This window comes from Oryctolagus cuniculus, chromosome 7 (assembly GCF_051225735.1).
Source record: "Oryctolagus cuniculus isolate XC-2025 breed Fujian yellow rabbit chromosome 7, ASM5122573v1, whole genome shotgun sequence".
Classification (NCBI taxonomy): Eukaryota; Metazoa; Chordata; class Mammalia; order Lagomorpha; family Leporidae; genus Oryctolagus; species Oryctolagus cuniculus.
This window is the reverse complement of record NC_142873.1, coordinates 119,550,380-119,576,860: the sequence shown is the minus strand read 5'-3', so window position 1 is coordinate 119,576,860 and position 26,481 is coordinate 119,550,380. Positions and strand designations below refer to the sequence as shown.

The 26,481-nt window shown below is 58.4% G+C and overlaps 1 protein-coding gene across 1 annotated transcript; it reads right to left on the bottom strand.

The window, feature by feature from the left end:
* Window positions 1-9,380: 9,380 nt before the first annotated feature.
* Window positions 9,381-24,737, bottom strand: CDCP2 (CUB domain containing protein 2). Its single transcript, XM_051858225.3, has 6 exons — window positions 24,659-24,737; window positions 21,138-21,485; window positions 18,102-18,437; window positions 16,990-17,343; window positions 14,409-14,587; window positions 9,381-10,724 (listed from the first exon to the last, which is right to left on the bottom strand). Exons 1-6 carry the CDS (start codon window positions 24,735-24,737, stop codon window positions 10,398-10,400), a joined length of 1,623 nt encoding a protein of 540 aa, XP_051714185.1. The 3' UTR covers window positions 9,381-10,397.
* Between the last annotated feature and the right edge of the window lie 1,744 nt (window positions 24,738-26,481).

The following is a 26,481-nucleotide window of genomic DNA, read 5'->3' as shown; positions in this document are numbered from 1 at the left end:
TATGTCAGGCCACAGTACCCCACAAGCACCCTGGCAGTCTCTGATGCTTCCAGTTCACCTTAGGAGCCAGGCATCTTTCCCAGTGCCTCTGGGCCTTTGCACATGCGGTCTCTGCTGCCTAGGCCTTTTCCCCACCCCTCCTCCAGCCCCACGCGTCACATCCTACAACCACGCCGGGGCATTATTTTTCCTGGGAAACCTTTCTTGCCTCCATTCTGTTGGGTCGGGGCCTCCAGGCTCCCCCACGTCACAGTGCTGGTGTCCCTGATGTCATCATCTGTGTGTCTGCCTCCCCCAGGCTGCATGCTGCCCGAGAACCCGGCGGGGGTTCTGTTCCTCTCCGTGTGAGTCAGCAGGGTAGAGCCGGGGTGGGGGTGGGGGGATATTAGCGGAAAGAACTCGGTCTATAGCTCTCATTCCCACAGATGAGACAGGGACATAAAGGAGGTTGAGACGGGGCACAGAGCAGAGTGGAGCTGGGCACTGGCCAGGGCCACCTCCCCCCGGCGGAGGAGGAGGCCCTCGGGAGCAGAGGAAAACCTGCCAGCACCGAGGAGAAGCGCGAGCCGCTGCTTCTGCCCGGAGCAGCCAGCTCCCAACTTGGCAAAGCCCCAGCAGCCCTGTTACAAAGTCATGTGTGGGGCCCTGCTCTCCAGAACAAGTGGGGCAAGTGGAGGCCAGTGGCCTGGCGTCCCTATCAGTCCCTACTACACACCACCACCACACCCCCCAGCACACACATGCACCATCACATCCATCACAACTACTCACACACACCATTGCAAGTGCACACAGATCATCACAACCCCTCACACACCATCACAACCACTACAACCACACACACACCACAACAACTATCACACCCATCACCACCACCACCACCACCATGGGAAGACTGCCACAACCCCATATACGCACACCATCACAACTGTCACACCCACCATCACAGCCATGCACACACACATCACAACCACATAGCACAACAACCATTATGCAGGCCATACAACCATCACACATGTTCATCACAACCACTGTGCACTCACAAGCACTAATGCAGCCACTGCACACACATCACTCAGCCACCCACACGGTCACATCACACACACAAATACCACCAAGTACACACACGCTGCACACACATGATCATCCTCCATGGAGCACAGAAAAGCCATAGCAGAGCAGAGACGGGCAAAAGCAGCAGCCGAAGGTGTCGCTGCAGGAGCCGTGGGGCCAGCCACGCAGGGCTTGGGGCCACGCTAAGGAGCTATCTTCAGCCTGGGGGTTGGGGGTGAGGCACATGGTGCCCAGGCGGGAGGCCCCACCAGCCACACCATGGGGACAGAGTAGAGAGGCCTGCACTGGCACGGCTGGCCTCCCCGACGGAGCCCTTCGAGGAGCAGGTGGAAGCCAAGTCCCAGCAGTGTGGGGTCGGGACAACAACGTGTTCGTGGGCTGGCGTAGTGAGGATTCCCAGGACCTGGGGCCTGGCTGCAGGCCCTGGCCAGCATTCTCCCTCATCCCCCAGCCCATACCAGACTCCGCGGTCAGCCTGGGGTCTGGATGAACCAGGGTAACAGCTGAAGGCAGTGGGGCTGGGTGTGGGCAGGAAGGCAGCAGGGAGAGGAGGGGAAGGAGCAGACAGGAGAGAGGGTGTGCATGGCCCCCAGGGCCCAGTCCCCCAGGCCACGCTCCTCCTGGTTCTTTCTCCTCAGAGCGGCCATAAGCTCCCCTGGGGTGCCACAAGAGCCCTCCCCACAGCCCCACAAGGTGGCACTGTCCCCATCGCCAACCCAGGCCTCTGCCAGGTGGGCACAAGGACTGCTGAGCAGTCCCCAGAGCGTGGCTCCCCCCCCCCACCCCTGCCATCCAGTAGGGCTCAGGGGCTCAGACACGCACCTACCGCACACACAGAAGCCACCCTTGTCCCCAGAAGGACTCTCCTGCCCACCAGACCCCAAATGCCCTGCAGGAAGAGGGGGCCGAGTGGAGGGACTAAGGCAGCATCAGTTCCAGTCCTTCTAGACAGAGCGCACAAGTACACACGTGCATGTATGTACACACGCAGGCACAGATATAGGCACGCACTCATGCGTACACACAGAGACACACGCCTCCTCCTGCAGGCAGGCGCCCGTCCTGGAGCCCTGCAGGGACCCTACCTTCCTCCCCTTGCAGTCTCCCTTCCCAGGACCCCACCACGGTGCCCCCCAGCCCCAGGGTGGGCATCACATGAGCGCCTGCAGGAGACAGGACTTCCTAGACTGAAGCGGGCCGGGCACCGTGAGGGTGCAGCGGGGCAACACTGCACACACGTACATCTTCCAGCACTGCCAGATACGCCCACACATGCACAGCCCCGGCGGCACACACACACACAAGGAACCGGCGGCAGCCATGCCTGTGGCCAGCACAGGGCGCGTGGCACACAACTCACCCACGCTCAGAACCACCATGAGGACAGCACACCTGACACCCAGCGGGCCCTGCAGTGGCCCTTCCTGCTGCACAGCTGAGCCGGGGAAGAGGGCCTGGGGCCCAGTTAAGGTCACCCTACACCTCCAGACTGGCCCTGGCCAGCACCAAGTTCAGCCCTGGTGTCAGCTCCAGGAACATGCTCTTGCGCCCCACCAGCACCCCGCCCCGGCAAGGCTCTGCTCCCTCCCCACTCCCTGAGGCTGGGTGTCCCCTACCAGACCCTCAAGGGGGCTTGGTGGACCCTGCTGGGACTTGAGGGGCATGCTGGGCCAGGGGGTCCAGCACCCCTAAATCAGAGCTCCCGGGTGGCCTTGGGTACCCAATGAATCTCTTTGAGTAACGCCTGTTTGTAAAGAACTCTGTTTGCACAGGGCCCAGCCTGCCAGAGGCACAAGGACCCTGCTGGCACCCTCTGACACAGGCCGTTGTGGTTTTGTACAGGCTTGCATGGGTGGGGAGACCGGATAAAAGGGAGGATCTCACCAGCCCACCGCAGCTGGCAGTGCCGAATGCTGGCAAGCTGCAGGGCCAGGGGAGGAAGTGGGTGAGCGGGCCTCAGAGCCCACCGCGCTCCTTCCCACCCCGGCCCTGCCCTCCGCCTGGTACCTGGCCTGCAGGCTCCTTCACCCTGCCAGGCGGTGGGCGAGGCAGTGTGACCTCACGCGAGAGGAGTGTGGCCTGGCTGGCTGTGCTGTGTGCATCTGTGGGTGTGTGTGAGCGTGTGTGCTCACACATGTGCCAGTGTGCAGGCCTCTGCAGGACTAGCCCAAGTCTCACAGCCTTGATCCCAGACAAAACAGCTGGCACGTGGCTGGTGCCCGAAACACTGTGAGGGGTGGGCCTTGTGGCACAGTGGTTAGGATGTCACTTGGAGTGCGTACGTCCCGCATCAGAGGGCCTGGCTTTGAGTCCCTGCTGCCTGATTCAAGCTGCCTGCTAAGGATCACCCTGGGAGGCAGCAAGTGATCACCCAAGTGCTCGGGTCCCTGCCCTCCCTGTGGGAGACCCGGGTGGAGTTTTAGGCCCCTGGTATTGTCTTCCTAGCCCCAGACACGGTGGGCATTTGGGGAGTGACCCAGTGCGCGGAAGATGTCTCTCCTTCCCTCCCTCTTTCTCTGACTTTCAAATAAATAAATAAATAAAGCTTTTAAAAAAAAAAAAAAAAACCCGCTAGGTCCTATTTTTGTATGCAGCTGGCGCCACATACTCGCTCGCTCATTCAGAGGACAGACTGTCTGGGGAAAGCACCTTGCAAACTGTAAATCACTGAGCCCCATCTGCTTCCTCCCCTCTCCTGAATGCCAGCCAAAAGGTGTGCACGCCCCATGGGTTCGGGTTTATCTGGAGCTCTCTGGGGGTTGTTTGTGTTTAATTTCAAAAACAGGAAAACTCCCTCACCCAGGTGAAGTGGGTGGGGCCTAGGCAGCAGAGTTGCCAGGGGAACTCCGAGAGTTGGGGCGCCTGATCACCCCCTGCGGTGATCAGGCTGAAACTCAGCCCCCCCAGGAGGAGAAAGGGCAGTGAGACTGTCCCCGGGAGCCAGGAGCCCTGGGTGTGGTTCTAGCTGCCTGGGGCCGCCTTGGGCCCATCAGTCTCTCTGGGCTTCAGCTAAAAAGGGCGGTGCACAGAACTTATGATGGGGAGAGCCCCTTCCATCAGAGGTGGAGGAGCCACCAAACAGGAACCAGAAACTGGCCACCCAAGATTCCCCAGGTCTTGCCCTGCTGTGTGGGGAGTCTGGCTCCAGCCAGGCCTGCCCTGACTCATTTCTGGCCTCCCTGCCCCCCTCTGCTCCTTCCCGCCCTGCACTGAAGCCATCGTGTGAACTTAGAGTTGCTTTGAGCCTCCCCAAGCCCTTATTGGCAGCCGCCCCCATTTGAACCGCCCACCTTGGCCACCTCTCTCCCCTCTCTTCCTGGCACCTTTTGGGACCCCGCCCAGACACAGCCTCTTGCAGGAGACCTCCCCCCTCCCCAAGGCTGTGTTCGGGCTCTTCTGCTCACTAACTTTGTGTCACTGTTGGTTTGGGGGTAGGGTCTCCCCAGACTCCTGCGTTTGCTGCTGTCTAACCAACATCCGTCGGGCTTGGGGCCTGACACTCTAAGCCACAAACAAATACCCCTGAAGTGACCCCCGGTTGGCGGTGGGCACTGGGGACAGCCCATGCAATGGAAAGAGGCTCCCCATGGAACAGGGCCTGAGTCCCCCTTCAACACTTCCTCCATCACCAGTTGGGTGGTCTTCGGTGAGCCCCTAAGCTTTGCTTGGCCTCCACTTTCCCACCTGCAAAGCGGGCTGGTTGTGAGGGCTAGGGCAGGTGCGCTGTCACTGTAGTGCCATCTCTGCCAGCCACGGTGAGGGAGCTGGCGGCCAGGGCACGGTGCAGTGCACTACCTGGAGCAGCGGCCAGGGAGGCTGTGGGTCTGAGAGAGCGCCAGCCCCAGGTGGCGTGAGGGTGCTGGGAAAGCTGGTACACCCCCCCTCCCTTGGAGGGAACCAGCAGATGACCATGAGTCTGGGTGATTTTCCAGGAAGAAGGCGGCTTGGGGGGAGAAGCTCCGGCAGCTCTGGGAGGCCCCGAGGTGCCGTGTGCAGGGCAGCTGGGCACGGCTTCGGCGCTCTGTGTCCTGGTCCCTGCATGGACACGACCAGAAGGCCAGGGCGGCCACGGATTCCTGGAAGCCTTGTCCAGAAGCAGCCTGAGCTCTGACAAGGCCCCTGTGACACACAGCAGCTTCTCAGGGCTCCTCTGAGAGCCCGGGGGCCCAGCATCCATCGTCCAGCCCCCTGGCAGGCCTGCGTCTTGTAGGTCAGTGCTACCATCAGCTCACGCTCTGCCCAGGCCCTCCTCTCCCTGTGGAGGGGGAGCGCTGGAGCTGGGGGCTGGGAACAGGGCCAGCAGCGTGGCTGTGGGCGAGTCACCAATGTCTCTCTGTGGCTCAGTTCCTCGGTCATGAGACCTCTACAGTGTGAGTGCCTACAACGATTCCTGGTTCCACCCAGCAGGAGCTATTAGCTGTGACCTCCACCTGCTGCTCGCACAGGGCCTCAGCTTCCTCATCTGTGAAATGGGGCCCATAATAGTATCGTCCTCATGTTCATACACAGATTCGGAGAACTTATTCACGGAAAGTGCTTAGATTCCTAGAACAGCAGCAGGCTGCATGCTGAGAGCTTGGGGTGTATTCTGTTTCAGCCTTAAACATGTGTGAGGGCTGCTGTCTTTTCCCGGGGATGCCTCGGACGAACTCCCCTCTAATGGTTGAGATCTGGCACCTGCTCTTCCACCTACCACCAGGGTTTTACTCCCTCTCCTCCTCTCTTAGAAGGAATAAGAACAGGGGCTGTTTTAGAGACATACGTGAGGAAGTAAATGCAGGGGCCGGTGTTGTGGCGTAGCACGTTAAGCTGCATCCCATATGAGTGCCGGTTTGGGTCCCGGCTGCTCCTTACCCAGCTCCCTGCTAATGCGCCTGAGAGAAGCAGCGGAAGATGATCCAAGTGCTTGGGCCCCTGCACCTACCCAGGACACCGGAAGATGTCCCAGGCCTGGCCGTTGCAGCCATCTGGGGTGTGAACCAGCAGACAGAAGCGCTCTCTCTCCTTCTCTGTAATTCTGCCTTTCAAATAAAACTATGAATATGAGCCAACAGAAAAGGAAGACCTTTCTCTCTGTCTCTCTCTCTCACTGTCCACTCTGCCTGTCAAAAAAAAAAAAAAAAGAAAAATAAATGCAAAAAGCAAAATCAAGAAAAATGTCTGGTGGAGAGTTAATTTCAAAAAACATGGCTGCTATTATTCCCCACTTAAAGACGAGGAGGCTCAAAGAGGTCACAGAATCCGCCTGGGCTTCCAGGCAGCAAGAGGCAGAGCAGGGTGGGGACACCTGGAACCCCGTCTCCTGACGCGGGCCCGACCTCACCCCTCCCTGGATTCTAACGCCCCAGCCTGGTCCTGGCTCCTGGTGGGTGCACAGGCAGTGCTTCCGGAAGCAGACCCAGAGAACTGGGGGCTTGCTCAGCCGGGGTTACTCCATAGGAGGCGGCAGCTTGGCCTGCAGACAGCATGAGGTGCAGCAGGTGAAGGGAAAAGACACCAGCGACCCAGAGTCTTCCTGTCCCTTCGTAGCCCGTGTTTGCTTCCTTTCTTATTTTTTTTTTAAGATTTTTTTAAAGGTTTATTTATTTACTTGAAAGGCAGAGGCAGAGAGAGAAGTCTTCCATCCACTGGTTCACTCCCCAGTTGGTCACAACAGCTGGAGCTAGGCTGATCTGAAGCCCAGAGCCAGGAGACTTTTCCAGGTCTCCCATGTGGGTTCAGCAGCCCAAGGACTTGAGCCATCTTCCACTGCTTTCCCAGGCCATAGCAGAGAGCCTCATTGGAAGTAGAGCATCCGGGACTTGGACCAGCGCCTATATAGGATGCCAGCACTGCAGGCGGCGGCTTTATTCACTATACCACAGCACCGGCTAAAGATTTTTTTTAAGTGCTTATTTATTTATTTGAAAGGCAGAGTGACAGAGAGAGAGGGAGAGACAGAGAGAAAGTTCTTCCTTCTACCAGTTCATTCCCCAGATGGCAGCAGCAAAGGCTAGGGCTGGGCCAGGTGGAAGCCGGGAGGAGCCAGTAGCTATATCTGGGTCTCCCACATGGGTACAGGGGTCCAAGCACTTGGACCATCTTCTGCTGCTTTCCCAGGCGCATGAGCAGGGCGCTAGATCGGAAGACTCCTATGGGAAGCCCGCGCCCAGCCCAGGACCCCCTGCCAACCTCCGCCTGACTCCATCGTGGGAAGCCCCTGTGGGCGCTCTCCTCCTGTTCTCTCACTTAATCCTCATAATAATCTGTGCAGAGGGTGTTTCTAGCCACTTCCGTGGAAACTAACGCTCAGAGCAGTTAAGCCGCCTGCTCAGGGTCCCACAGCGTCAGAGAAAGAACCGGAAGTGAAGCCAGGTCTTCCTGACCTGCAGCCGAGGGGCATTCCTTGAGATCAGTGTGTTCAATTGCTGGCGGCTACCGGGGTGGGGGGGGGGGGGGCTCAGCCCTGTAGGTGACAGGTGGATCCCACAGCCCAGCGCTCCTCCCCCATTCCTGGTGCAGGCCGCACACAGCTCCAGCCCCACTCTTCCCCCAGGCCCCAGTCTCTGGGAAGGGGAATGGGCAGGGGAGCGGGTGGCCGCGTCCTGCCACCAGGCCGACACTCTCCCCGGGCCGGGGCGCCAGGGCGCCAGGCGAGTGGCTATCATTTCAGCTCTCTCGTTTCTAATAGGCACTGTGCTGCCATGAAGGCTGCCATTTCCCGCTCTCACGCAGGTAATCAGCGCGCTGGCCGCCTGGAGGGCTGGCAATGGCGGGTCTGGGCACGTCTGTTAAGACTACGCCACCCTCTCCTCCTCTGCCGACCCAGGCCCTTCCATGGCCTCACGCTTGAGGACATGGGCCTAGGGTCCCCAAGAGGCCCTGGCCTGCCGTACAACGGCCTCTACTCAGGCAAGAACCATCTCCCTGCAGCCTGGCTTCCCCACTTCCCAGCTGTGTGGCCTTGCCAAAGCCTCAGTTTCTTTGTCTGTAAAATGGGGGTATGGATGCCCACCTGGAAAGGTGACGCCAGTGAGATGATTCGCCACGTGATCAGCACCGAGGGGCAGGAGCTCTGACAGGTGCGGGAGATAATCATGACGTTTGTCACGTTTTACAAATAAGGAACCTGAGACCATGGAAGGGAATGGGTTTCCCGAAGGTCACCCCGCAGCAGATCAGCAGCAAAGCCGAGCCCAGACCTGAGTTTCTAGCTCTGGGTGTCTCCACGGACTCAGGTCCCCGGTGTTTTTCTGACACCTTACTGTGTTCTGGGTGCTGTCCTATACCCTAGCTCCTCTCACTCCCACAAGGAACCAGCGAAGAAGGTGGTGTTCTCCTTCCGTGGCAGGTGAGAGGGTGGGGCTTAGGCAGGTGATTGGCATAGCCCAGCACAGGGCCTGTGGGAACTGGCCTTGCAGGGCAGCTTGAGGGAGCAGAAATGAAGCCCCCAGCTTTCCCACACAGGTACACACGCACGTGCACTCACGGACACACGCACGTGCACACATGCAGCTGCCATGATCCGGCCTGACCCAGGCTAGGCCGTTGCTTTCTCCAAGAGCTGACAAGGACAAGGCCCAGCTCGGCTCCTGCCCAGGTCCCACCAGCGGCACACCAAGGCTCAGTCCACGGTCCCTGAGGGCAGAGCTCCAGGGTGGGTGCAGTGCCCCCCAGTCAGGGAAATTAAGACCCCCGGGGTCTGTGAGGCATTTGCAGAGTGGAAGGGAAGGGACCTGGCTCAGAGAGCATGGAGATGGTGAGGGGGCAGGGAAGAGCAGGGGGCCTCCGCGCCCAGCCCCCGCCGCAGACCCTGCTCTCTGTCCATCAGCACCCCTGCCCGTCTCTGCTCTTCCCACCCCGTCACACAGTGTGGAGGTTGGTGTCGCACATGGTCAGTGCCGTTTTTCAGATGAAGAAGTTAAGCTTCATAGAATCAAAGTGACTTGTAAGAAGCGGAAGAGTGTGAACTTGAACCTGATTCAATTCCTAATGTCCAGGCGACAGTTTTTCCTCTTGTTTAATGCACTTCTTACTGTGTTGGTTCTTTTCACTGTTATTTTTTCTCCAAGTCACCAGCTCATCCTGCCCCTGCCCCCAGTTCTGCTGTGCCACCATCCAAGCATCCTGGAGGCAGGAGTCTGTTCTGTTTGTGCACTGTAGCAGGCCTGGGGCTGGTCACAACCACAGATGCAAAACCTGAGAAGCAATGGCTGCTTGGTGTTTTTTTTTTTTTTAAAGATTTATTTATTTATTTGAAAGGCAGAGTTACAGAGAGGCAGAGGCAGAGAGAGAGGTCTTCCATCCTCTGATTCACTGCCCAAATGGCTGCAATGGCTATGCCGATCCGAAGCCAGGAGCCAGGAGTTTCTTCCAGGTCTCCCACGTGGGTGCAGGGGCCCAAGGACTTGGGCCATCTTCTACTGCTTTCCCAGGCCATAGCAGAGAGCTGGATGGGAAGTAGAGCAGCCGGGACTTGAACTGGCGCCCATATGGGATGCGGCCCCTCAGGCAGCAGCTTTACCTGCTACACCACAGCACCAGCCCCTGGTGGGTTGTTCATTGAACTGCAACTGGGCCACCGTCTTGATCATGATACCAGCAACCAGCGCGGTCAATTTGGAGATTCTGTTATTGTGAAAAGGCTCACCTGAGCGATCATTATGCAAACATAAGGGCGTGCAAGAGAAAGTGGTCGTGATAACCCTTTATTATTATTACTATAATTATTATTATTATTAAGATTGCTCCACTCTTGATAACAGGGAGAGCTCTGGAGAGGGGTGGTCGGTTTGCAAGATAGGGGTTGGCGTTGTGGTGTAGCAGGTAAAGCTGCTGCCTCTCTCTGTTCCTGAAATTGAGAGCTTGACTGCTTTAGACAAAATCCTCAGGATTGCTGGGTCAGTCCAGGAGGGTGGAGGCCCCTGGATGGGCATTGAACACCCTGCTAATGAAGGCTGGGGATGAGCCAGTAACTGGGAAAATAAGGGGGCAGGTGTGCCTTGCCTTGGTGCAGCCACTGCACAAGTCGCAAGCGAGTGCACAGGCAGGGAGCACACGGGAGAGCCCTCCGCGTAGCAGGACAGCTCTGAGGTTTCTGAGGATCACGTCACCGACTGCACACACACACACACGGCACGCTACAGGTTGCAAAGCCCTTACTCATTCCCGCTCCTGCTGGGTCTGGTGCCAGCCCCGTGACAGAGCAGGGCAGAGGGTCCTCCCCAGGAGGCAGAGGCTCGGGGAGGGAGAGGACCCACCGATGGTCACACACCCATCCCGCCCCTATGCGGGTGCCCAGCCTGCCCCAGGGATGCCGGATACCTGGGCCCCGCCCTGCTCGCTCACAGCAGCATCAGGACCACGATGGCGATGATCATGAGGGCTCCGGCCAGGATGCAAAGGCCCAGGAAGATGATGTCACTGGTGTCCTGGGCCACCACGGTCCCTGAGCCCTCCAGCACCTCCGCCTCATCCCTGGGCGGCGCCTCCTGCAGGTGCTCGGCAGTGGCGGCGTAGGGCCCAAGCCAGTGGGAGCCGGACAGCAGGTGCACGGCCGCCTCCTTGCGGCGCGGCTCACAGAGGACCTCGTACTCGTGCACGTCCTCCCGCCCGGCGGCCGAGAAGTCGATGTACAGCACGCTGACGATGACCGCCGTGTTGTTTCTCCTCTGCGGGGACGCAGGGCACTGGCTCACACCTGAGGGGCCCTGGGCTGCCCCCGTTCCCCTGGACACACGGGGACGCAGCACCAAGGGGACTGAGCCCCGGCAGCCCGGGTTCCACTCCAACTCGGCCACTGGCTCCTCGAAGTTCCCCTCTGGGAAAGGGGCGCTATGAGGGTGGGCTGTCTGGAAGGACATTGTCAGACTTGACTGGACAACGTCTGCTCCAGCGTCCAGGAGCCAGGGTCAAAGAAAGCAGCAGCAACAGCAGCTAACACGTCGCATGTGACATGTAGCATGTGACATGTAGTGTGTAATATGTAACATGTAGCATGATCCAGGCTCTGTGCTGTAAGTGTATTGTTTGCTTCCCACAACAGCCTTCTCTAATTAATGTCTCCATTTTACAGATGGAGAAACTGAGGCCCAGAGGCTCATTTCCTCATCTGAGGTCACACAGCATTACAGTTGTGCCCAACTCATAACTGTGCTGTTACCTCAGAACACAGAACCCAAGGGGACTTGGTGGAGCATCAGCCGATCCCCGTGCTCAGGGATTTACAGATGGGACTACTGAGGCCCAGAAGGGCAGTAGGTTGCCCACAGCCAGGTCTGGAAGGCAAGTCTCCCGCCCCTCTGTTAGCAGCTTGTCCCTGGCGTTGCGTGGTCTTCCTCTGGAATCTTTCCTCCCAATTATGTCTGCAGCAGCTGTCCCTACTGCTGAGTCCTGGGTCACTCCAGGGACATCAGCCCAGGGTTGGGAAGAGCCAGCGAGGAGCGAGAGGTGGGGCGCCTGGTCCAGTGCTGCCCTCCTCCCCACCCGCTGGACACAGGAAACAGGACACAGGCTGCATTTGGGCCCAGGGGCGGGGCGGGGACTGCATGCGAGTCTGGAGTGGACTGGAGTGGAGGGCTGCAAGGCCACCTCCCCCTCCACACCGTTCCCCTCTCCAGGCCACCCACACTGGCCGTGTCCTGTGGGTGGCACTTCCGAGGGGAGGGGGTTTCCTACAAATCCAAGCTGCCTAAAGCAGCGAGCACCGGTGGGCTGGGTGATCTGATCCCTCGGAGGGGGGCTGCAGGGCGCCCCACCCAGAGGCTTAGGGACCAGGCGTCCGTGGGTCCCTTTCCCCTCTGCACTTCCTCTGATTCCCTGTTCTTCTGCCCGTCTTCCTCTCTACCCTCTGAGGATTTGGGGGGTGCAACATCAGGGTACAGAACAAAGTAAGACAGGATCTGGAGTGCCAGGGGCCCCAGGGACAGGCCCAGGTTAACCTGCACAATGAAGAAGGGAGGGGAGGGAGGGGAAGGTGCAAGGGGGTTTTGATGAAAGACTTGAGAAGGATGGGAAAGCCACATAGGTGCGGTGCTGACGGCTGCGAAGTCAAGTCCTTAGCAGGATTTTTTTTAAGATTTATTTATTTATTTCAAAGTCAGGGTTACAGGCCGGCGCCGCGGCTCACTAGGCTAATCCTCCACCTTGCGGCGCCGGCACACCGGGTTCTAGTCCCGGTCGGGGCGCCAGATTCTGTCCCGGTTGCCCCTCTTCCAGGCCAGCTCTCTGCTGTGGCCAGGGAGTGCAGTGGAGGATGGCCCAAGTGCTTGGGTCCTGCACCCCATGGGAGACCAGGATAAATACCTGGCTCCTGCCATCGGATCAGCGCGGTGCGCCAGCTGCAGCGCGCCGGCCGCGGCGGCCATTGGAGGGTGAACCAATGGCAAAAGGAAGACCTTTCTCTCTGTCTCTCTCTCTCACTATCCACTCTGCCTGTCAAAAAACAAAACAAACAAACAAACAAAAAAGTCAGGGTTACAGAGAAAGGAGAGACAGAGAGCTTACACCTGCTGGTTTACTTCCCAAATGGCTGCAAGCCCAGGGTTGGGCCAAGCCACCGACAAGAGCCAGGAGTTTCTTCTGAGTCTTCCTCATGGGTGCAGGGGTCCAAGGACTTGGGCCATCCTCCACTGCTTTCCCAGGTACATTAGTTGGGAGCTGGATTGGAAGTGGAGCAGCCAGGACTTGAACTGTTGCCCACAGGGGATGCTGGCCCTGTAGACGGCAGCTTTACCCACTACACCACAGTGCCGGCCCCTCTAATGGTTTTAGAAATACACAAAATCGGCCGGCGCCGTGGCTCAACAGGCTAATCCTCCACCTGCGGCGCTGGCACACCGGGTTCTAGTCTAGTCTAGTCTTCCAGGCCAGCTCTCTGCTGTGGCCAGGGAGTGCAGTGGAGGATGGCCCAAGTGCTTGGGCCCTGCACCCCATGGGAGACCGGGAGAAGCACCTGGCTCCTGGCTTCGGATCAGCGCGGTGTGCCAGCCGCAGTGCACTGGCCACAGCGGCCATTGGAGGGTGAACCAATGGAAAAGGAAGACCTTTCTCTCTGTCTCTCTCTCACTGTCCACTCTGCCTGTCAAAAAAAAAAAATAAATAAAATAAAAATAAAATAAAAAAAAAGGGAAGAAAGAAATATACAAAATCAGGGCAGGGCCATACAACATTCTGTATGGGCTCTAGTTGGAGTCCCAGCTGCTCCAGGGAAAGCAGTGGAAGATGGCCCAAGTGCTTGGGAGACCCAGATGAGGCTCCTGGCTCCTGGCTTCAGTGTGGCCTAGCTCTGGCCATTGTGGCCTTTTGGGGAGTGAATCTCTGCCTCTGCCTTTCCCTCTCTGTAACAACACCTTTCAAATAAATTAATTAATTAAAAAAAAAAAGAAGAAGAAGAAAAGAAAAGAGATACGCAAAGAGGCCCTAAGTTCTGGTGGTTCCATGACCTTGGGACCCTGAGTGTCTGCGAGCCCTTGGTTCTAGGATTTCACATTCACCTGCGAATCCACAGCCCAGAGAAATCCCCCAGAGGACTTAGAGTGTGGCATGGGGATGACAGCTGGACGTCGTGGTGGCCAGGGGGCTGGGGAGGCCGAGGGGCAGGCTGCAGGGCCCGCGGCACACGTGTGGCCAGCGCCGGGGTTTGCTGTCAAGCCAGGCTGCACCCCCATAGCCCGAGATGGGGCATCGCTCTTCCTCTCTCCCACTCTCTTCATGACCTGTCTCCTGTGGATGCATGGGGCGGGCGGGGGGGCTTGGGCCACTGCCCTGTGACCCTCCAAGGGCCCCACGTCTGGTTCACCGCATGCAAAACACAAGGCGATTAGAAAACATTGGTTTGCAAGCCTCACAGGCTCTGGCAGGAGGTGGCTGCCTGGGTGGCTGCCAGGGCTAGAAAAGCCGTGTATTGGCGCAGCCTGGGGGGTGGGGACTTGGAATGCCAGGTGGGAGGGGCCCGGGAGGGATCGGGCTCCCACAACTCCCCCTGGTGGAGAGGTGAGGACTTTAGTGGCCTGGCAGGGGGTGGGAGGTCGGGGTAGGGGAGGGAACCCCCCCCCCTCCTGGGGATGAGGGGGATGGCAAAGAACCTAGCTGTGGCCCAGCTGATGGGGCTCTCTGGAGGAGAGGCCAGCGGAGCCCCCGGGCTGGGCTGTCAGCCCGACTGGGTTCTGTGTGGTGGTCACCCTGAGCACATGTGTACAGCTAAATAAGGCCAAGAGGGGCAGCGCGCTACAGCCAGGCTGGTGGCATCTGCAGAGCCAGGAGGAGAGTTCTCTGGAATGGCAGGTGCCTTGCAGCAGGGGGCAGAGCCGCCCCCACCTCCGTGTCTCCCCCACCCCCACTCGCTGGACTCCTACCTGAGACTCGGTGCCGCAGGTGTCAAAGCGGGCCTGGATCCGGAAGTTGCCACCGACCTCCTGGGCGGCACAGCTCCGGCTGCCCAGGTAGACCTTGGTGCGCTCCAGCGGGGCCAGCGCCTGCGCCGAGATGAGGATCTGGAAGTCTGTGCGGGAGCAGCTCACGTTCATGGGCACCACTGGAAAAGAGGGAGGAGCCAGAGGCCTTGGGGCCGGCAGCTGGACCCTCTCCTCCCCGTCGTCTCCCCAGGGTGGAGGGGAAACTGAGGCGTGGAGTGGGGAAGGCTCTGTGGGATCCCACGGGGCACGATGTGGGGTATTTCCCACTCCGCCTGCCTGCCTGGAGCTCCCATTGTCCTCTACACCTAGCACAGAGCTTGGCAGGCCCAGTGAATGCTGAATGAATGAACGAATCACAATAAAGCCACTCTTTGCTAGTTGTTCTGCCATTTGCCATTCAGTCACTCAATCACTTAACAAACACCTATATTGATATCCTACTATGTTCAGGCACTATTGTAAGTGCCACAGATACAGAAATGAACCAAAAAAAAAAAAAAAAAAAAAAAAAGAGCTTCAAATGCCTGGTGGCAGTTGGGGGACAGACCGCGGCGTGTAGAATACACAGAAGCATCAGCGTGCCCGGGAGGAGCAGTGCAGAAAGACAGGGAGGAGGCAGAGGACGGCTGTGCTGTTGGGAAAGGTGGGGAGGGGAGCCCCATTTTCCCTCCCAGCCTGACCCCGTGCTGCAGACACGGCAAACCTATTTTACAGTTTCGGATGCTGAAGCTGAGAGGTGAAGTTGTTTGCAGTAGATGAGCTGGGGTTTTGACCTTGGGGTCTGCAGGATTCTGAAGTGTGTACTCTCCCCCCGACATCCGGCAGCCCCGCCCCCATGCCCTTGCAGCCCGGTGGGTGTGCATGACTCTGAGTGTCTGGATCTGCATGTGTGTGTGCATGTTTGTGCACACATGTTGTGTGTGTGTGTGTCTGTGTGGATGGGGGCAGGGGCGAGTGTGGGGAAAAGGAAGGCCATGGCTGGCAGAGGAGAGGGAAAGAGGGCTGGCGGGCCAGGGCCTGGCACTCTCAGCCCCTCTTCGGGAAATGGCTCAGACATATTTCAGCCCCTGGTGTCTGGGCAGCCAGGGATTTATGGGCCCGCCGTCTCCTGCGATGATCTCGGTGGCGCTGAACTGTGTGTCACCCCTGATTGATGCTGTGGCTGCCCTCCCCAGGGTGGGGGTGGGGAGTGAGGCTGCCTGCAGCCTGGGCTGCATCTGGAGCCCCGACCAGGGCCCGCGCCCTGCCTGCCCCAGGCTCCCGCAGGGATCGGCAGAGGGATGGAGGAGGGGCAGGCGTGGGATCCGGCTCTGTAGCCCCAGGAACAGGAACCAGGGTTGGAGCTGCCTCTGGCCCCAGTCTCTGGAGACACCGAGGGAGACAATCACCCAGAGTGGGGAGAGGATGGGAATGTCAAGGGTGAAAGGGACTTCAGAACCTTCCAGTCCGCGTCCTCATTCGCAAGTGGGAGGACTGACCCCGAGAGAGGGCGGGACATACCAGCCCTCCCACGGTGGGGGGGGGCAGAATCAGGGAGGGGCTTGTCCCAGCAGAGCCCTGGCTTCCCGGCCTAGCTTACACAGCTCAGGGGGACTGGCACTGCCCAGGGTCATGACCCCACCACCAGCTTGCTGCCCGCGGGACTGCAATGAAGCCCTTTGTCGTTTCCCATCTGCACAACAAGGAGCTTGGCCAGGTTAGGCAGAGGGCACAGTGGGTCCAGGGCACAGGCACTGAGGGCCCATAGCCCATGGAAGGGTGTTGGGAAGAGAGGGGAGAGGGTGGCGTTCTTGGCTGACAAATCTAACCAGTGCCATGGAGATGTGGGAAAACACTAAGCACCCACGTCCCTCAGCCTCCTCTGCAGTACGGCGTGGTGTCGCTGGGGTTCACACTGAGACACAAGAAAGCAACTTGGGAAGATTCCGGGATTGCTTCTGCTTTCCTAATAAAGGGATACTGCGGCCGGCACCTCTCCCAGCCTTGAACACAGATACCATGCCTGGAGTTGTGGCAGCTACTCTGCAACCATGAGGCTAAGAGAATCCCAGAGATACCCCTGGAAACAGTGCTGAGCCCGAGCAACACAGCGGCTGCCCAGCCCCAGACTTCTTGTTGTGCAATGAGTCAGTATTTCTGAATGATACAAACAGGGCTGGCGGGCATCTGCATGGCTAGACCGACTATTTGCCATAAACCATCTAACTGTGTTCTGTGTGTTAGCCCTGGATACCAGAGAGCAACCACAATGCAAGAGAGGCCAGGAGCCCAAGGGAGGCAGGAGCCAGACGGGGAGGATTAGGAGGCACAGGGTTAGGCGCTGGGAAAGGAGGGCCCTGCAACAGGGGAAATATGCAAGGGCCACGCCACTGTGGCCTCTGAGGTCGCAGACACCTGCGGTGGTGAGAAGGGAGTGGAGGAGAGCCCGCGTGCGGATCAGGGTGGACAGTGGGCTGGAGGCAGGCGCTGTAGCTACCAAGCACTCCCCGCCCAGGGCCCCCATCCTCTTGCCCCAGCTGACCTCCAATGTAGGCCACAGAGAAGCCCCTGCGGGTGGTGCTGCGGTCCGTGTGCAGCAGAAGCAGGAGCTGGTTGTGGCTGGAGGTGACGGGCGGCGGCAGGTGGTGGCCGCACCAACTCCCCAGCAGGGGCGCCTCCTCGCTGGCCCCATCGAAGGCTGCCAGATGGTCAAAGTCGCAGGTCCTGGTCAGGCTGTTGGGTTCTTCCAAATCCAGGTCCAGGAAGAAGACCTTGACCCGGTAGCCAGGAGGCAGGCGGATGGTCCAGTGACACCGGATGTTGTTGGGGTAGGAGCCGGGGTACTGCGGGCTGGAGAAGTTGCCCCGCACAGCCACGAACACCTCCTGGCACTCTCCTAGGTGGGGAGGAGAACGTAGCGAGGGTGAGGAGGGTGGAAGTCACCCTCTGCAGCGACAGCTTAGGCAGCAGGTGCACAGGGCCATAGTGTGGCCAGCACACTAGACATTTGATCCCAAAGCTTGCTTTCAACTGAAACCAGCAGCAAGCTGCTTCTCTCATGCCAGTTAGCAAACCCTTTCCAGAGTGGCGGCCCTGTAAGGGTCAGTGACAACCCCCGATACCCCTCTGCGGCACTCAGCCCAGACCCCCTGGCCCAGCAGACAAGGCAGCTGGAGACGCGGCCTTGCCCCTTCCTCACGGTGCCATCCAGCCCTGCATCCCGGCCTCAACCAGCATCTCCCAGGACTGCAAGCCTGCCGCACACTCTCTGTCCTCCACGCCTTGCACCTGCGGTTCCTCCTGCTTGGAACCCCCTTCCCTTTCTTCTGCCTCTGGCTAATTCCCTCAAAGCACTGCTCCATTCTCTCCTGCCCCAGGAAGTCACCTATGGTTCTTACTGTTAGCACAGAACACAGCGGGCGTTGCTGTCTGCATCCTTACTCGTTTCCCCTACCAGACAGTGCACTCCCCACAGGTGCGCTCATTCCTCTGTACCAGTGTTAGTTCGCAGAGGAGGTGGCGTGGCCTCCGCCTTGGCATTGGCCGGGCAGGCAAGGCTGGGCTGGAGCACAGCAGGCAGCCAGAGAGCTGGAGATCTGGGAAGCAGATGCGCGGGGCGTGCCCACAGCTGGGCGCGGGGCCCCAGCCCTGTACCTGAGAAGTAGTAGGCCTTGAAGCCCCGGCCTCCGATGTTGAAGTCAGACTTGAAGACCACCTGCAGCTCGTGGCCCAGCGACACCAGCGTGGGGGGCCCGGTGCTGCCGCAGTAGTGGTGCCCGTGGGTGGGGCTGGGCCCCCCGAGTACAGCCACGTAGTCATAGGTGCACTCCTCACTGCCCTCCACCTGGAAGTCCACGAACGCCAGCTTGACGGTGGCGGGGCCGGCGGCCCGGATCACCCAGCGGCACTCCACGCTGTTGGGGTAGTTGTTGGGGTACTCGGGGCTGGTGAGGACCCCCGAAAGGCCGGTCAGGACGCCCCCGCACACATCTGTAAGGGAACCCACCTGAAATGACCTTTCTGTCTCCCCGCGGCTCCCAACCACTTCCCCTGAGAGTCAGACCCCACCCCCGGCAGGCTGTCCCCAGCACCGGGCGCTGGCCACGCAGCAGGCCCAGTCCTCGCACCTGGCACCCAGGCCGTCGCGGCAGCCCCTGTGCCGTGGGTCCCCCCACCTCACAGCTGAAAGCAGAGGCACAGAGAAGTTAAGGCACTCACCTGGCAGGCCCCAGGACAGGGATTTAGTGGGAGACTGGGGACCCTGGGGGTGGGGAGAGTGAGGGAGGGGAACAGGGGCAGGGAGGTGCGGTCAAGCCCTCCGGGGGACTCTGGGCTTGGTGGAAAGCAGCAGAACTGTCGCCCTAAGAGGGAGGGAACTGGGGTACTCACACAGCAAGCCCCGAGGGCTGCGGGGGGTGTGGTGGGAAAGCGTCCTCAAAGACTGGTGGCTACAGGGGCACAGTGGAGGGACAAGGCTCAGGGGACAGGGCCAGCAACTGGGCAAGTGGATTTGAACCCAGGCACACTCACTACATAGCCCGTGCCCTCGGCCATGTGCTCCTCGCCATCCACTGCCACTGGCCGCTGGGGCCCACCTCTCTAACGGACGAGGAAACTGAGGCAGGGAACTCAGGCCTGGGGTCTGAAGACAGCCAGCCTCTGGGTTCTGCTTTGGAGAAACTGTGTGGCCCTGGACATCCTGGACAAGCAACCCAGCTTCTCGGAGCCTCATCGGAATATCAGGATCCCGAGGAGCTGGCATTGTGGCCCGGCAGGCAAAGCCACCGCCTGCAGCACCAGCAGCCCATACTGGCAAAGGTTTGAGTCCTGGCTGCTCAACTTCCGATTCAGCTCCCTATTGATGCGCCTGGGAGGCCAGTGGAAGATGGCCCAAGTGCTTGGGCCCCTGCACCCATGTGGGAGACCCAGAGGAAGCTCCTGCCTCCTGACCTCGGTCTGCTCCAGCCCCAGCTATTGCCATCATCGGGGGAGTGAACCAGCTGATGGAAGACTCTCTCTCTCTCTCTCTCTCTCTCTCTCTCTCTCTCTCTCTCTGTAACTCTGCCTTTCAAACACATAAAAAACAAAATAAAGCAAATAAATTTAAAAGACGGGCCCAGACGGACGGGCTGGTCTCAGCCTCGTGTGCTCTAAGACACTGCTGAGGGCCTTAGGAAGCAAGGCGGTGACACGACGTGAGGTGGGCATCGGCGGACGCCAAGACCTGCTGGAGGTGGCCATCAGGGATGTCTTTTTTGAGACTCCAGCCTCTTACCCCTCTCAGAGCTGCATGACCAGAGCACTGCCCTGGAGGGGTCTGAAGACTGTGTGACCTTGGGAGGCGCCCTCCCTCTCTGATCTCAGCTTTGTTGTCTGCGACACGACAGGGCGGCTGTAGGCCGTGAGCTCCCTTCTGGCTCCAGTAGCCTCACCAGGGACCAGCGCCAGGTGCACGCTTCATTCTAGGCTGTATTTCACACTATGTTTTAATGCAGGGGTGGCACCGTGGATTAAGCTGCCACTTGAGCCATCCCGTATCAGAGTGCCAGTTTGAGTCCTGGCTCTTCTGCTTCTGATCCAGCTTTCTGATAATGTGCCTGGGAAGACAGTGAATGATGGCCCAAATACATAGGTCCCAGCCACCCATGTGGGAGACCCAGGTGGAGTTTCAGGCTCCTGGCTTCTGCCTGGCCTAGCCCAGGCTATTTCAGTAGTGAACCAGCAGGTGGTTCAAATGCATAAGTAAGTCTTTAAAGAAAGATTTGGAAAACATGGCCATGGTGGGATGAGTTTTATATGCTACTTTTCTAAAAACCCAAGGCTCTGGGATTCCAAACCTCTGAGTAGACCAGCCTGTGAGTCCCACAGTGCTGCAACCTGAAACACTACAGGAAGCTGGCGTCCCTCCCGAGGGCCCAGAACAGCTGTTGATGGAGCCAGGGCCCAGGAGGCTCTGCAGCTGTCCATCACTTGAGCTGAACAAGGATATGGCGTTGGCCTTGGGAGAAGGGAGCAGGTTAGATTGCAGAAGCCTGCAGACAAGGAGAGAGGCGGGCAGAACCAGGATCCCTTCACAGGTTGGGGGGCAGGGGTCCAGCCAGATTGAGGCCGGTTAGGGACCCACCCTATATGAGGGGGTCTTCAGAAAGCTCACGGGAAATGCATACCATGACAAAACCATGCCTGGATTTCAACAAACACTTGCATTAAAATAAACTGATGGTTTAATTCCATTTTCCCCTGTGCCCTTTGAAGGCCCCTCATCCGAGGTAAGTGCAGGAAAAGACTTTGGTGGGGAGGGAGTCAGCAGCTCCACGCAGACCCTCAGCCACCTGCTATGGCAGCGGTGGGGGTGGCGGCAGTGATGTCCCCTGCTGCAGCCTGACACTGTGACAGCAGTGAGAAGGACAGGAACAAGGGGCCTGAAAGGCCTGGTTCTGAGCACAGAGAGACACTCCAGGGCTGCAGGAGTGAGGGAGGCAGCTGGGGGGCTATTCCCTGAAGATGGAACCCAAGGTTGCAAATGTGGTCACCAACGTGGAGGAAGTGGCTGTTGCCCTGTGCATGGGAGGACCCGGGGCTCAGAGCAGTCTCCCTGATGGATGCGGAGCCCCTGCAAGTCTCACCTGCACCCCCACTGCCCTGCCCCCACCCCAGGGCGGCCTCTCCACTGCCAAGTCCCCCCTTGACCTTTCTGGTAGCCTGCGGAGAAGCCGCGGCTGGCCACATGCTTGTCCGAGTGGAAGACCACAGACATGACGTGCCAGGAGGAGGTGAAGGGCGGCGGGGGCACCCGGCCGCAGAACCTCCCCAGCAGGTTGCCCTGCTCCCCCGAGGCCCCGTTGTAGATCTCCAGGAAGTCGAAGCCGCAGGTGTCGTGGTACTCCAGGTCGAAGGCGTGGAAGGTGAGCAGCACAGACGAGCCCTCGGCCACCACGATCAGCCAGCTGCACTCCGTGTTGTAGGGGTACAGTCTGGGAAAGTTGGGGCTGGAGAAGTTTCCGGCAGGTGCTGAGAGCACACCCCCGCATTTGACGCCTGCAGCCAGAGAGAGGGGCGGGTGGGAGTCAGCGCTTCGGGCTTGGGAACACGTGGCCTGGATGTGGGTGCAGCTGCGCGCCCAGGTCTGTGGGGTGGGCTTAGGGCGCCCAGGCCAGGGCCCTAAATGCATTTACTTGTTCCTCACATTCTCCTCTAGCACTGAGCAAGCTCTGATCATATGGCATCGTTCAAAACAGACAAACGCCTGCCCCGTGAAACTGCTGTGCTGGTGGGAAAGACCAGGAGCATAACCAAGGTGTCCCGTGTAGGAAACAGTGACAAGGGACCTGGAGAAGACGAGCAAGTCGGTAAGGGAGTGTGGGGGATGGGCTTATATATATATCTATATATATCTATATATATAGATATAGATAGATAGATATAGATTTTAGATAAATGCTGCCATGTTCCAGCCCGAGCTTTGCGCTCTGGGGAATGTAAAAGTTAATAGTAAGCACCACACCCCTCGCGTGCACGGTCTATGCGTGTGAAAAGTGCATTCTAGCGGCTGGCGCTGTGGCATAGTAGGCTAAGCTTCTGCCATATGGGCACTGGTTCAGGTCCCAGCTTCTCCACTTTGATCCAGCCCTCTGCTATGGCCTGGGAAAGCAGAAGAAGATGGCCCAAGTGCTTGGGCTCCTGCACCCGCGTGGGACCTGGAAGAAGCTCCTGGCTTTGGATCAGCTCAGCTCCGGGTGCTGTGGCCATTTGGGGAGTGATCCAGCGGGTGGAAGACCTCTCGGTTTCTGTAATTCTACCTCTCAAATAAATAAATAAAATCTTTAAAAAAAAAAAAAGTACATTCTAGGGGCAGGTGCTGTGGCATAGTAGGCTAAGCCTCTGCCTGTGGCGCCGGTTCGAGTCCTGGCTGCTCCACTTCTGATCCAGCTCTCTGCTAGGGCCTGGGAAAGCAGAGAAGATGATGGCCCAAGTCCTTGGGCCCCTGCACCTGCATGGGAGACCCAGAAGAAGCTCCTGGCTCCTGGCTTTGGATCAGCCCAGCTCCATTGTGGCCATTTAGGGAGTGAACCTGTGGATGGAAGACCTCTCTCTCTGTCTCTCCATCTCTCGTCTGTAACTCTGCCTCTCACATAAATAAAAAAAAAAAAGTACATTCTAATAGGTCCACATTCGCTTGTATTTTAAACAGGAAACAAGAGAAGGAGACTAATGAAAACACTTTTCTTGGCACGATGCAAGACCTCTTTAAATGTCATTTGTTTCGTAACTGACTTCACAATCATGTAAAACATGTCATTTTCAAAGATCAACAAAATTTTCAAAGTGACCCCTAAATATCCCAAGCCGAAATGAAAAAACTGTACTTATCAACTTGGAGGCCTAGCCCTATGGGGAAAATGCTTTCAAGTGACTTTGAAATACAGTGGTTGGGCTTCAAGTGTGGGAAATCAGTATTTTCCCTGTACCCTTCCCCACACAGGAATGTGTAATCAAAAGCAGGCAAAAGAGCAAAATGAGCCACAAGGAACCTCGAACTACCGGGGCGGGCGTTCGGCCCAGCCGTTAAGGCACAGCTCGGGGTTCTGCATCCCACCCATGAGCGCCAGCTCTGCTCCTGTCCTGGCTTCCTGCTGATGTGCACCCTGGGAGGCAGCAGGTGACGGCCCACGTAGCTGGGTTCCTGCCGCACACGTGGAGACCCAAATTGAGTTCCAGGCTCCTGCCTTTGGCCTGGTCCAGTCCCAGCTGTTACGGCATTTGTGGAGTAAAGCAGTAGATGGAAGGGTTCTCTTTGCCTCTCTCTCTCTCTCTCTCTCTCTCTCTCTCTCTCTCCCTCTGCCTCTCAAGTAAATTAAATAAATAGAACACACACAAAAAAAGAAAGAAGTCTTGAACTATATCCAGTAGATCTATTATTAGTAATAATATTAAATATGTTGCTGTACATACATTTAAATAAAGCAGATAAGAATGCTGATGTCAGTAGAAGTGGAAACTTTTAGTAGGAGATAAGAGATATGATGATAAAATAAAATATTAAAAAATAAAATATTAATATATCAATATAAAATATAATATATAAATATTAAAATAAAAGTGTTGGTATGAATTTAAGATTTACTTTTATTTCTAAATAAGTGAGCTGGCCTGTTCTGTTCACCAAACAGACCTAGAAATGACAATATTTCAGCAACATTTTACGCCCTCAGCCCACGAGTGGGATTATTAGGCCTAATGAACCCTTAGAGAAACGGCGGGCGCTAGGTCCGTGCTGGAAACAGCACACAATCTGCTTGGGTCTCTCGTCCTGCCACACGGCAAAGATCCCAGCACAGTCTGCTGGAACTGCGTTCAAGCCACAGGCGCCGCCCTGAAGGGGCTCCCGGGGCTGAAGAAGGCACAGCTGAGCATCAGAATACGGAACAGGGAATGCGCACAAGCTCAGGAGCCCCCACGTGCACGCACACCCCTCGCGGAACGGAGGTGCGACACGGCCCCAGCTTCGCAGGCGGGCGAGTGATCTCAGAGGGTCAGAGCAGCGCAAAGTCACCTGGGACTGTGGTGCAGGCAGAGGGCTCTGGGAGCCCCAGGGAGGGAGCGTCAGAGGCGGAGGAGGGATGTGGAAGGCTTCATGGAGGAGGTGACTCAGTGGGGATGGAAGAGAGGCCTCCTAGGCAGAGGGCTTCAGGGCTCAAGAACCCAAGGGTGGAGCATTTCCGGAAAGGTTGTGATTGCCCTGCCAGAGCACAGTGTCCCGGGACCCGGGGAAGTGAGGCTCCACAGGGCGTGGAGATTGGAGCCGACACTCAGAGGACGCTGAATGTCACAACAGGGATTTCCCTCAGGAGCAAGCTCTCGGAGGGAGAGGAGAGGCCCTTCCTGCACTAAACCTTCCCTGGTTCTCTGGGCCATTCCCTCGCTCTCAGTAACCGTTCGGCCTCGGAGCGCCCTCCGTTTCCTCACCTGTAAAATGGGAGGCTATCACCTACCTTGAAGTCTTAGATGCAATCAAACATATAGAAGCATCCTGCACACAGCAGGCACTCAATAAATAGTCCTCTCGTGTCTCAGAGGCAAACACATCCTCGACACAGCCAGCTGCTTCTGAAAGAGCCTCCTGTTCTGGCTTCCCACCCTGAGACCCGGCCTGCCGCCTGCTCACCTCTCACCCCCAACCCCTGGCTCCCAGCTGTCTCCGGAGCGCCTACCTTTCATGGCGTGGGCCCTGGGACCTGGGCTCAGCAGGGCCACTGCCAGCAGCAGGCAGGACCCCAGCCCTGCCGGCATCTCCTCACCACGGGTCCCACGGGGCGGCCAAGCTCCCAGGGGCCGGGATCCCAGGTCTTCAGTGGGGGAAAGAGAGGTGAGGCTGCGAGGGCCTCTGAGTTAATGGCGCCGTGAATAATTCATCGGCCCTCGAATTAGTAAGCGGATCCCCAGGTGCTTCCCTCCCTCGACGCTAAGGTGACTGATCTGGTGTCACCAGGTTGACACGTTCTGAGACCTGCACTGGCCGCCCTGCCTCAGGGAGGGGACCCACACGGGCCTGGAAGGAAATCGGGGTGGGGGGTGGAGAAAGGGACCTTGAACAAGACACGTCACTCCTGTGGGCTTGGACTTGTCATCTGTCCAATGGAGCCATTCAGCCCTGTGGGCAGCGCTGCTCTGCGAATGAAAGGCTAACGCACACGGTAGGGGCTTGCCAGGTCCCACCTCTGGGGGGTCTGAGAGGGGTCTGAGAGGGGCCAACAAGGCGTGAGGATTTAGCTCAGAAGCAGAGAGGAGGGGGTTGTTGTGGACAGCCGATGAGGGACAAGTCCTGTTCCTGGACAGACACGGCAGGAGTAGCAGAATTGGAAAATCGGAATGGCACTTGCCGCTCTGATGCAGTGCTGGTTCTGGGCCACGTGCCGTTCTGGCCGGCATAGTGAGCATTCGCTCTTTTACTGGCGCCCGAGCCCCGTGGGCAGCGCCCTGGGTTGGGAGCTGGGCTGCAGGAAGGCCCTGGGGGCTCCGAGTCCTGCAGGCACCCTCTGGGTGCCTTCCAGTTTAACTCAGCTCAGCCCAACACGGCCTTCTCAGCTCCTGCTCTGTGCAGAGCCTGTGCCAGGCATGGCGGCATCAAGGGGAAGTGCGGCACAGTGCTGCCCTCCTGGTGAGGAGCCAGGCTCTGGCTTCTGGCAGATGGAGGTCTGAATCCTGGTTCTACCACTGGCCGTGGCAGCCTGGGAAAGTGCCTCTCTCGAGCTCCCTGGGTCGCAGAAGAGTGGAAGCCGGAGCCTTGTCTGCAGTGAGGGTAGCTGACATAGTGCGTGGGAGGTCCCGGCCAGCGCCTGGCTCAGCGCGCAGGAACCAGGATAGTTTTCATTTACCCTAGAGGTGCCTCACCTCCACCTGCCAGGCTGCACCTGGCCCCTCCTCTGGGAGGAAATCCCTGGGGAGCCCCTGGTTGCCAGCAGGGAGAGGCCATGGGGAGAAGTCGAGCCAGGAGCATCAGAGTGGCTCACCCACCGGCTTGATTGACAGGAAAGAAAGGCTGGGTTGTTCTGGGCAGTGGGAGGAGATGGAAGCTTTTATTCAACACCCACTGTGTGTGCAAGAGAAGGGGGCAGGGAGAAGGAGCCAAGCGGGGTGCCAGGCACACGGTCGGGACCCTCACGCCGGTCATGGGGGTGCAGCCTCTATGCTTGCAGCACAGTCTGCTCCCCGTTGGGCAGGTGCGCAGCTGAAGAGCAAGGCTTGGAGCCATGGTCCTGGGCTGAGTTCTCTGCAAGAAGACTTGCTTGTGACGAGGGGCTCATCCCGGGGGGAGGGGTGGGGGGAAGTCCCAGGCAGCACAGGTCGGGAAAGGAAGCCAGGATGGGCACCAAGTCAGGCCAGGGTGTGCTGGTGCGCGGGTCACCGCTGTGCACAGTGGGCACTCCGGGGAGTCGGTGTAGACTACACCTGCAAATTGTGCCACCTGGGACAAGGAAGCAGAGGGCCCATCTACCAGCTCCAGCTGCCCCTGCCGAAGGCTGCTCTCAGGGCC

Bases quoted from the DNA above. Each gene is read 5' to 3' on its own strand.
- CDCP2 (XM_051858225.3), bottom strand. From the start codon at position 24,737: ATGCCGGCAGGGCTGGGGTCCTGCCTGCTGCTGGCAGTGGCCCTGCTG. The intron at 18,438-21,137 runs GTCAAGGGGGGA...GTTCCCTTACAG, and splicing joins CTCCGCAGGCTACCAGAAAG to ATGTGTGCGGGGGCGTCCTG. The intron at 17,344-18,101 runs GTACAGGGCTGG...CTCCCCACCTAG, and splicing joins CAAGGCCTACTACTTCTCAG to GAGAGTGCCAGGAGGTGTTC.